The 11,066-nt window shown below is 40.3% G+C and overlaps 1 protein-coding gene across 1 annotated transcript in view; it reads right to left on the bottom strand.

Moving 5' to 3' along the window:
- Positions 1-1,229: 1,229 nt before the first annotated feature.
- The window catches only part of LOC126480997 (glutamate receptor 1-like), a 502,527-nt gene continuing 492,690 nt past the window's right edge, over positions 1,230-11,066 (bottom strand). The window contains exons 16-20 of the mRNA XM_050104443.1: positions 5,093-5,201; positions 4,817-4,954; positions 4,411-4,485; positions 1,844-1,968; positions 1,230-1,618 (exon numbers count right to left, since the gene is read on the bottom strand). Of these exons, the coding sequence (XP_049960400.1) occupies positions 1,894-1,968; positions 4,411-4,485; positions 4,817-4,954; positions 5,093-5,201 (397 nt within the window). The 3' untranslated portion in view covers positions 1,230-1,618; positions 1,844-1,893. The remainder of the gene's footprint in view (positions 1,619-1,843; positions 1,969-4,410; positions 4,486-4,816; positions 4,955-5,092; positions 5,202-11,066) is intronic.

Below are 11,066 nucleotides of genomic sequence, written 5' to 3'. Positions count from 1 at the left end.
TTGTGTTTCTGTTCCAGCCATGTACAAAATTTGGAAGACATTAGTATTCTATCCGAAACCAGTAGCCTATGCACTGCATATTCATTTGTGTTTTCCTGAGTCCGTTGTGACAACTGAATCTCAGAACGAATGATTTTGCAATTCTCAAAATACTAACAAATAATTTAAAAATGAGAAATTAAAACACAAGGAAACGGGGAATGTTATTTTGTTATGGCAACGTGTCTAACCGTTTGGAATATGCTTGCAGTGTCGTCGGATCAGTTTGAAGATTCATGACCCTCACAGGCCGTTAAATGTGCTCACGGAAGACACTGGCCCTTTCACGTGCCGTAACAACAGTTATGTAATTCACGATAACAAACGGCGTTCATTGTTATGTTCCCTGCGTTGTAGGAAACTGAAAGATGGTATATACATTTGATTTGTTATTAAATCGAAAACTAATTTCACTATCCAGTGTTTTGCTACTGAAGGTGGCCTTTGCTTGTGTTCATCCGACCACACAACCGATTACTATAATTACATTTTGGTGATCTCCCTAGTATCTAAACGTATTCCTCCTCCTCTGAATCTACAAAGCACTGGTGTTGTTACAAGCGACGTTCTGAGAATGAAAAGACTCTGCCACATTCCAGTCATTTAATTCTGCCTTCATTTAGGCAGATCTAAAATGTTTGCATTCTGGCTTGGTATGCTGGAGTTGGCAGTCACGTGTGCATGAGGTTTGCTTAGCTATAGGTATGAATGGTGTGTGTTTTTTTGTTGATGAAAGCTGTGGCCGAAAGCTTTATGTGTCTTTCAATTGTGTCTGTCTGCAACTTAACGTGACTTCATTACAGGAAGTAACGATGTATCCTTTCCAACAGTGTTGATATTCCTACCTGGAGTTTCCATTGTTTGATTTTAAAAAGCTTTTGACTTCTTCATGCAATAAATTATTCACGTGAAAGTGGCAAGCTGGTCTGTGCTGAAAAGCACATGTTAAAACTGCCGTTCCAAGCTCATTAAAAGACCTGTGAATGGCGAGACGATACTACCTCCAGTGGGAGAGTAGATATTAAGGGAGTGTGGGGTTCAAACTTTGCCTCAGCATGCCGGGCGCTTATTTTAAAGGAAAGGGAGGAGCATTTCTTTAGCAAGCTGATAATCCATGTAAAAATTTCTTATTATTTAAAATATTTTACAGCTTGTCAAAAATATCTTTGTACAATGAAACACAAGCATCTTTTCCCTAGGCTATGATATATTTGAAAGAAAAAATTTGTATGCATCTCATGACTTTAACTCACACAACGCATATATTAAAATTTCTTTGAAGAATTAATGGAATACAAGTAAGTTGAGGATCGAAAGTACTCAACTAATTAACCTTTTCTAATTAACATTTTCTAAGTAAGTTGCATACAAATTGTCTCTTTGATTTGTATTTTGGAAAGAAGTTGTAGAAGTCGACCATCCTCTGATACAGTTCTAGGAATGCGCACTCTGTGGTTCCTGTGGTTCCTGGAGCAGTAAACAATCACAAGTCGCAGAGATACACATATATCTGCGTAGAACATCTCTTGATTGGTCGTGTTGAAGTGTCCCCCTCTTTCTTGACGAGTGCAGTGCAGTTCTGAAACATAAACTACTGGATATGCCGAGAATCTACATTTAACGCCATTGAAACAGTCAGAGGTAAACAATAACAATATTCTACATTATGATCAGCAGGGACATGCATTAACCCTCTAACTTTTGTGAGTTATTGTTAAGTATAAATTTATGTGAACTGCTTCAGACTGAAATGGTATTTACAAGGGAAGAACAATAACGTACTCTACGTAACTGTGATACAAACCAGATTGTTCATTTTTATGACGTCCAGATATACAAGTACATAGCACTCAATTAAACTTGAGTGTGTGTGTTGCTGTGCAGCTGATCATTATCAATGCTGTTTATCTGGTGGGTTGGCGTGTAGTACTGAAAAGAGGAAAACATAATTAAGAAGGGATAAATTACTTGTTTCTTATAATTTAATGATATCACCTATTTAGTGAAACAGCTGAACACGTACAGCTACAATTCGGGGTTAGCTGTGTTCCTTATTTTTGGTGAATTGGGTTTATTTCGGTTTTAACAATACTAAAACTGAGTTTCCGAAGTTAAAAGGCTGTAGAGATCAAATTTCTCTACCTGACAAAATGTTAACCACTCAGAAGGTGAGGAGGAAACGAAATGAAACCTCACAGCTGAGAGGGTACGTGATGTTAGTGCAGTTACTCCATAATCGAGTCAAACCTACAAAGAGATTGGTAGTTCTATCCGACATATCAGTATGACGTTGCATCCTTTTTGGCTTCGACGCATGCACTGATTCAGTTGAGACGGGTATCGTATGGCCGTTGTATTATTTCCTATGTCAATCTGACCCACAAGTGCTGTAGCTGGCCCTTGATATTGTGGACATTGGTGCTGGCAAGGAGTTCACGTCCGAGCTGATCACACACATGCTGTACCGGGTATCGGTGACGTATCTGGGGATCATACAGGTCACAGGCAAAGCCAGAACCATGCAAACAGTTCATGGAGACTAGTATCATATGTGGACGAGCATTGTCCTGTAGTAAATTGGTACCACTGCACTGTCATATAAGAGATAACACGCGAGGACACAGTCCCGTGACTTATCTTTGAGCCGTCCAAGCTCCTTTCTCTCACTGCCACCCGTGACCTGAGGTTGTCTACCGAATCCACGATACCAGATGTAACACAGCTGTGTTTTTCGAAAACATTGGAAGTACGCGAGCATACTCGCCGACGATAGCGAGCCTGATGACGACTTTAAATACACGACGCTAACGTACTCTACTGGCCGTTCTGTCACAGAAAGTTTCATCTCTAATTATTTACGGACCAGTCGATGGCTTATAAATATACGAAGTTACATTTACGTTAGACCATGACCTCCAAGTGCTTCACTTCTTCTATCGGGCAGTGTATACTGATATAAGAAGCTCCAGAAACATCGATCTATTCGCAATGTATATTCAGTGAATTCAATGTTAGAAGTTTGAACTTTGTATATTAATAGTGAAAAGCTACGAGTCTCTTATCTCCTGCACAATATAAATTACCTAAACAAATATCATGCTCATAAAAATGTTCTGTATTAATCTCAATCAGTTTAGAACAGTAGTTGGCTGCAGCTATCATAATTTCCAGCAGTGATTTTCATCACCTACATTTTTCGCACACACACGCACACACACTTCTGTACGTTGAGCTGTACATTGAGCTGTCATTTTCTACCTTGAGCCACTCTTATATCTCTGGTCTTTACTCTCTAAATTCAATCTTTTCGACGCAAAAAATTGTTTACTATGACATAAGTATAGTCAGCTGTTGTTACATTAGCAAGGATCAATTATGTCAATTTCCTATGTATATAATTCTATATAATTCTTTTTTTACCAAAAAGTAAGTGTTCTTTCTTAATTCAATGTTATTCCAACTATATCCACACAAATAGAATTAAAGTTAAATGGTGAGTAATTATAACAGACGTTTTTCTTTATAAACATTATGTGAGATTCGCTACCATTTTATTATTTTTGTTTATGTTAACCATTTACTGAAGAGGAAAGTCTTACCTTGAGTCATGTGGTGATACTGCATCATCAACAGACACAACCTACATTTTAATACACAATTACGGTATGGTAATAGATATTAAGGATACACAAATGCTACATACGCATAAAATTGACTAATTATTGTGATTTATTTGAATGAAAGAGTTAAATAAGTGCCTCAAAAAACAACTATTACAAGCCCTTCTCCTACATAGCTTCCTCTAACTTTTTTCAGCTGTTTAATCAGTAAGTAAGTAGTACTTGGTATTTCAGAATCTTCATTTACTCAACAAACATAGATGAAAATAAAAATCTGAATTTTATACTCTACAATCTCATGCAGAAACTACTGACGATTCGTTAATTGTCATATACCTATTAGGATGCAGAGGCAACATTTCGACAAATTTACCGTATTAATCTCTCGTACCATCAATGGGCTACACATAAAACTAAAACACTAAATGTTGACATGTTCAGTAACTTATGTATTAATATTGAATGAAACTATTGCAGTTAAGAGATAGACAGAGAGAGAGAGAGAGAGAGACAGACAGAGAGACAGAGAGAGAGAGAGAGAGATCAGAACGCAGTTCGAGAAACAGAGGTACTGAATTTGTCCAGAGTGCGTGCACAAATGAGGTAACTAGCACTTTATCGTATTCTTAATAGACTTTCAGACCATATCTCCTTCTAATAGGTCGTTGCACCAAGCATTGATATTCTTTGTGATGTATTCCGAGCTTCACTGTATGAAGTACCACTCGCAAAAGGATCTAGCTGATCTTACCCTTTGATTGTTAAAATCGATCCCTGCTCCAATTGTCAACCTTGCTTTCGCTTTCATGGCATCAGACAGTGACATCTGTAAAGAAAAAATATTATCAAAAAAAACTTAAATATCTTATATTAGATAAAGGTACGTTTAAACACTTATCCATATGTTTTATCCTGTGGGGAGCCACAGCCCTGGAAATACATTTTGACAAATGACGAATCGCAACAGCTGTTAAATGATCTTTTACTGAAACGACCACCGTTGGAGACTGTGGGTCCTTTGTAGCAAAACACTCTAAAGTTCCCTCTCAACAAGTTTGACGGTGATGTTGTGATTCATCTTGTATTTTGAAATCTATGGCGATAATATATGAAGTATAACTTTCACTTGTAGTATAAGGCAAAATGTGACAACTCACCTTCAATTTAGACGCTTCGACGTGTGATTTGTAACAAAACTCCAACAGAGCCACAGCCATAGCAAACAGCAACCCTCCAATCAGGATGTAAAATATACCAGCGACGTTGCTCAATGAAAGTTCATTTCGAGATGCATCCTACAAAAAAGACATTAGAAGGGTGTCGTAGATTTAAGGGTCATGAGAAACATCACTTATGCTGTCTAACACAAATTCTTAGCTCCACAAAAAAATCGAAAGGTAAGCCTACGTTATGCGTCATTGAAGCCACCTTACCTGCTTGTCGCTATGCTTGCATTCCGTGCGGTCGTACCACCAACGGTTTTTAAGTTTTGTTAGCTCGCCATTTTCGGTCAGAGAAAGGACTGCTAAATTTATTTTCTCCCTACAATACAGACATGAGACAGTTACTGCTGACATCAAGCAGAGTTGGACAAAATTTATTCGAAGGACGAATAACAAATACGGATAAAAATTATAATTCATTGTTTGTGAAAAACAAATAAAATATTTTTCAAAGTATTATTCATCTACACGAATAAAAACATTACTTGTCATCATTGAATAAAAATAGTTACAAATTAATTACAAATCCAAAGATTCTTACTGCTCCAAACCATCATTTATAAAATGTATTTACATTTTGTAGTTTCCAAATTAATCATCAGAGCAATTTTCTTTAAAACACCTCATGAGAAATTTAGTTCTTTTAGAAGAGTTAGGGCATTACACAAATATATTACAACTATATAATTTAATGAGAATGAGATTTTCACTCCGCAGTGGAGTGTGCGCTGATATGAAACTTCCTGGAAGATTAAAACTGTGCACCGGACCGAGACTCGAGCTCGGGAGTTCGAGTCTCGGTCTGGCACACAGTTTTAATCTGCCAAGAGGTTTTATATAATTTAATGTTTTAATATACCAGAGTGGTAACTTTCCAAAAAAGAAAATCGTTGTATATTACTTCTCTAGAAAATCGCCATTTTTTATGAATAAAAGTTTAAGATTTTGAAATCAAGTTTGTCTTCAGCAAAAGACTGAAAATCATTAGTTCCCATCGAGATTTCGGACAATGATTCCTTTGTTGCTCCAAATCATCTACACCTCAAATTCAGTCCAATTCAAAATCTAAAAACTGTCTTCTTCTGTCACAATTTTATTTCGAACTTTTCATTTAATTTCTCCGTTTTTCGGTATTTTACGTATGAATATCGCTGTAACTACTTTTTTAATCCTGGGTTAGACAGTAGTGCCATAATTGCATTTACTCCTGTTATTGTAGAAAGACGGAAAAGTCTTTATAAGGCCATTTGATATTTTCTCGGTAGGAAACTGCCAATGTTCTGCACTATTTAAGCAGATTGCCCTCCGTTTTCCGCCACAATTTTTTGCCGTGCACTGTATCTGTTGCAGGAAATGTTATGAATTCTTTCCCGTATTGACAGTGTTCGTTACGAAATGTTTCAGTTCCAAAACTCTGCACTGACGTCTCTCGATGTGACACAGTGTTCCAGCTCATCTTGTAGTGCAAATTTTAATCAGAGTTCGTGCTTAATTACATTGTATGAGTTGGGACGACCAGCACAATTCGACGAACTGTCGCTTCGATAGTACAACCACTAAGGCCACTTGGAAAAAAGCACTTTTGTTGTATTTTTTACGCTTTAAAGAAAGCAAAGCTATTTTAGACCCAATGGTTTACTTAAACACTGCAGTGCTTTACAAGGCGTAGTTCTGTTGTGGTGATATGGCAATGCCTTCCTCCGGTACTCTGAAACTATTTATGCACCCGTCATAGAGACATATAGTTTCACACGGACTCTGAAAAGTGGTGCAACTTCACTTGGCAATTTTCTCGTTTTTTAGAAATGGAAGAAACAACAGGTGACAGGAAAGATCCTAAGACCAACGGAGCGTCGCAACCCATACCCTTCGCTATGTGTCAGGGCTGTTCATTACATAATACCTCAATTATTTAAGTATTTATTTATTAAATTTTTCATCTTCGCTTCTGTGAAACACATATCTTCTACTGTGCAAGTGCTCATAGCTTTTATGGTATGCATTTTAGAGCCCGTTTTTTGCTTTTAATGGTCGTTCCTGTCATATCCCTGAACCATTCGCGGCTCGGGTTCAAGCCGTTTATTGCTTGTCACCTTGTCTTTATGGTACTGTCGCCTCTCTTCTTATTCAATTTATTGGCGCTACTAAGTTGCTGGTTTGCTTCCCCGTGAGTGGCTGCAGCAGTGCTTATCGATAAGTGCACTCTCGTACTATCTCTGGAGCGACCGCTAGTGTTTCCGGGTCGTCGTCTGTCGGGAGTTCAGTGGGGACGGAGCGCCAGTGAGGTGCGATCAGCCGACCGTTGGCAACACACATGAATTGTCCGACGGAAGGAGACTGGAGCAGGAACGACCGTTGGTTGGTCGTTCGGTCGGTCGTCTCACCGGGCGACGTGTATTTGGTCTTTTGACCGTTTCTGGGGTTAGTCAGTTGGTCATCTTGCCAGACGTGGGTCGGTTCCTTCCCTGTGCAGAGATGTCGGGTCGCCAATGGGGCGGTGTTCCCTCCGCATGTTTGGGTCCGAGCCAGTGTCTTTGGGTCGTCGTGTGTCCGAGTTGCGAACGGACATCAAGGGAGTCTGGGACGGAGCAGCAGTGACGTTCGGACAGCCATGGCTTGGCCAACCGTTGCCGACAAACATGACTTGAGTGGGGACGACCGTTGGTAGGTCGTCTCATCGGACGAACTGTAATTTGGTCGCCGATCACTTATGGAAACTCTGTGTATGTCGACTTGTCATTTCTCCCTGTTGTTCCACGGTGACTGGTTTTAGGATTGTCGGAGTTCTTGGTGCAAGTGTTTACGTGGAACTGTGTGTAGCTTCTGTGATTTCCACTGAGGAGATGAATGCTTTCAGCGTACTGGAGTAGGTAGTCGGTCGGTTGGGACAGAGTAGCGGTTGTGTGTTTCCTCGCTGTGTTGATGCTGTCCGACACGGCGTGTAGTTCGACAGCCTGCATGTTTGTTCATATTTTTGAGTGCTTTTTGTACCTTAGTTGTATTTAGACGCCAATATTTGAGGACTTAGTGTTGCTGGTATCTTCGCCGTCGCTATATTTTCAGTTGTTGTGCCGTTGGTCGGGTGAAGGGGATTGATTAGGTTGTTGGTTGGTCCTTCGGCCGTCCCTGGGTCGGGTTTCCATCCGACTATTTAGTATTACGCTTGTTTGTCTGTCTCACATAAATTGTTGCTAGAGTTTCCTCCCAAGGCTGACCCTTGGAACACTACTGAGCACCACTGTTGTGTTGTTCTTGATTGTGATCTTTTGTCGCAAGTACTGCGTCAGGCCTTCAGCTTTGTATGAATTTTGTCTGTTCTGTGTTCAGTATATGGTCTTCGGCCGAACCTTAGGTGAAGTATTTTAAGAAATAATTTGTTAATCCTTCACTCAGCCATTATTGATACTTATACAGACATTGTGAGGCATTTCGCCATTATTTATACTTGATCAAGATGATTTCTGAAGCTTATAAATAGACTTAATTTATGAAATCCCTTCTTACAAGTGCCGGCCGGTGTGCCCGTGAGGTTCTAGGAGCTTCAGTCTGGAACCGCGTGGCCGCTACGGTCGCAGGTTCGAATCCTGGCTCGGGCATGGGTGAGTGTGATGCTCTTAGGTTAGTTAGGTTTAAGTAGTTCTAATTTCTAGGGGACTGATGACCACAGATGGTAAGTCCCATAGTGCTCAGAGCCATTTGAACCATTTTGAAGCTTCTTACAAGTTATTTAGTAGTTAACAAGGCCCAAGCTAACTCCTTTTTATTAAATTCGTTCTTAGTAACAATAAGCTTTAGCCGCTGCTGTTTCATGCTGCTTCAAATTGTTGTAAACCACATGGAAAAAGGCAGTCATCTAAAGAGGTGAGTGCAAAACTTAGGACCAAAACAGAGATACTGACACACCACAACATGTCATGTCCTCCAATCCAGTAAATTCCGTTGCACAAGTCAGATTCTGTATCACTTGTAAATTCTTATTCAAATACGCAGTCAGATAGCTTATCCAAATATTAGTTTTATGTTTCTCATGTAACGATCTGTTGAGGGCTTAAATGACAGTGAATCTGACACTCATACAACACGCACACAGTGTTATGCAGGTTAGATTCCGATTACTGACAGCTCAGGTTGCTTATCGAGTCCTTTTGCACAGACGAACGTAAGCAATATTTATTGTAGCTACGGTACGTATTAAATGCATATATGTTAGAACTCGCATGTAAAATTTTGTAAAGGACATGTATACACGCCGGAGGATTTTAAAGTCTGACATATACTGAAATAAAATCTCTTGCGATACCACTTGAAAATGGCCCAAAGGCCGAAACTGCAATGTTGCGAAATAAATAACCTCCAAATCAACTGTGAATATAATCGACTTCAAAAATGAGCTGTGATGCAGAAATTAGAAGTTCTACAGAAGCCAAAAGTGAAATCAATTGTCTTCAAAAGAAAAGCGATATGGTCAACAGCAGTTTCAGAGTCTTCGTTAATGGCGATGTTAACCACAGGAACGTCACACCGTTAGGAGACGGCACGGAAATGGAAAATGACTTGGACAATATTTCTAGTATTGATAAATTGAGTAGAAGTTCGACATACGTCCAGATAAATGCATGATAATTCAAAGAAATCAGGTAAAGCTAAATTCACAAGATGTAAAGGTCCAATAGAGATACAGACAAGTCGCTGATACCGTAACAGGTACCGGCCGGTGTGGCCGAGCGATTCTAGGTGCTTCAGTCTGGAACCGTGCAACCGCTACGGTCGCAGGTTCGAATCCTGCCTCGGGCATGTCTGAGTGTGATGCTCTTAGGTTAGTTAGGTTTAAGTAGTTCTAATTTCTTGGAGACTGATGATGTCAGATGTTAAGTACCATAGTGCTCAGAGCCATTTGAACCGTAACAGGTCGATGAAGGCCGTAACTGTTGACAGAGAATATGGCGAGTCTTCAAGGGGAATCTTTGTAAAGGAAGACAATGTTGTTCTTGAGAAATCCCGCTGGCTGATCCTGGAACACCTCTGTTTGAGGCAGACCAAGCATTTGCATATCTCGTGTGAGAGCAATCAGAATAACATGAGACTCTAAGGTGTAAAGTCACATAGGGACACATTTACTCTCTTCATACATTAATGGAAAAGGACAGGCAGTTGCCTGGTAGCACTGTACAGTGATTTGCAGGCTCTACAGGGTGATGCAGAACTCCGACAATCTTCCAGAGGTTGTAGTATGGAACAAAATAAGAAAAATCATTTAGTAATCATTGACTGTGGAATACATAACTTAAGAGCTTCGAGTACTTTGTCATCTTCCCTATTGGAGCACTCACTTACTGAACCGTTTATTTTCTCTGTTGTCGTCCTTACTACCACTTCTGACAGCTTTTCGACTGAGTTTTGGTTCACGATGTACATTTATGTCAATATACACTCGTGCTCATAAATTAAGGATAACGCTGATACATGGTGAAACAACGCTCTGGTGGGCACATTGCGGGTTTAAATCACCTCGGGGTATGACGATGCGGTCGCCCCACGGTGGCGCTGCAGCAGTCCACATACCCACAGGAGTGTTTGTGCACGTCAGAGTACGGATCAGCGAGTAAGTGTGCAGACGTTTCCAGACGTGCTAATGGTGACTGTGTGTTGAAAATGGCTCAAAGAACACATTTTGATGACGTTATGAGGGGTAGAATACTAGGGCGACTGGAGGCTGGTCAAACACAGCAGGTCTTAGGACGCTCCCTCCGAGTGCGCCAAAGTGTGATTTCAGTATTATGGCAATGATTCCAGCAGACAGGAAACGTATCCAGGCGCTACAGTACGGGACATCTACAGTGTACAATATCACAAGAACACCGATATCTAACCATCAGTGCCCGCAGACGGCCACGGAGTACTGCAGGTAGCCTTGCTCGGGACCTTACCGCAGCCACTGGAACAGTTATCTCCAGACACTCAGTCTACATACGACTGAACAGACGTAGTTTATTTGCCCGGAGACCTGTATGGTGCATTCCACTGACCCGTGGTCACAGCAGAGCTCGTAAAGCCTGGTGTCAAGAACACATACATGGTCATTGGAACAGTGGTCCCAGGTTATTTTCAAGAACGAGTCCAGTTATAGTATGAACAATGATTCTCGCCGAGTTTTCATCTGGCGTGAACGAGGAACGAGATACCA

This window comes from Schistocerca serialis, chromosome 5 (assembly GCF_023864345.2).
Source record: "Schistocerca serialis cubense isolate TAMUIC-IGC-003099 chromosome 5, iqSchSeri2.2, whole genome shotgun sequence".
NCBI lineage: Eukaryota > Metazoa > Arthropoda > Insecta > Orthoptera > Acrididae > Schistocerca > Schistocerca serialis.
This window is presented reverse-complemented; position numbering and strand designations above follow the sequence as displayed.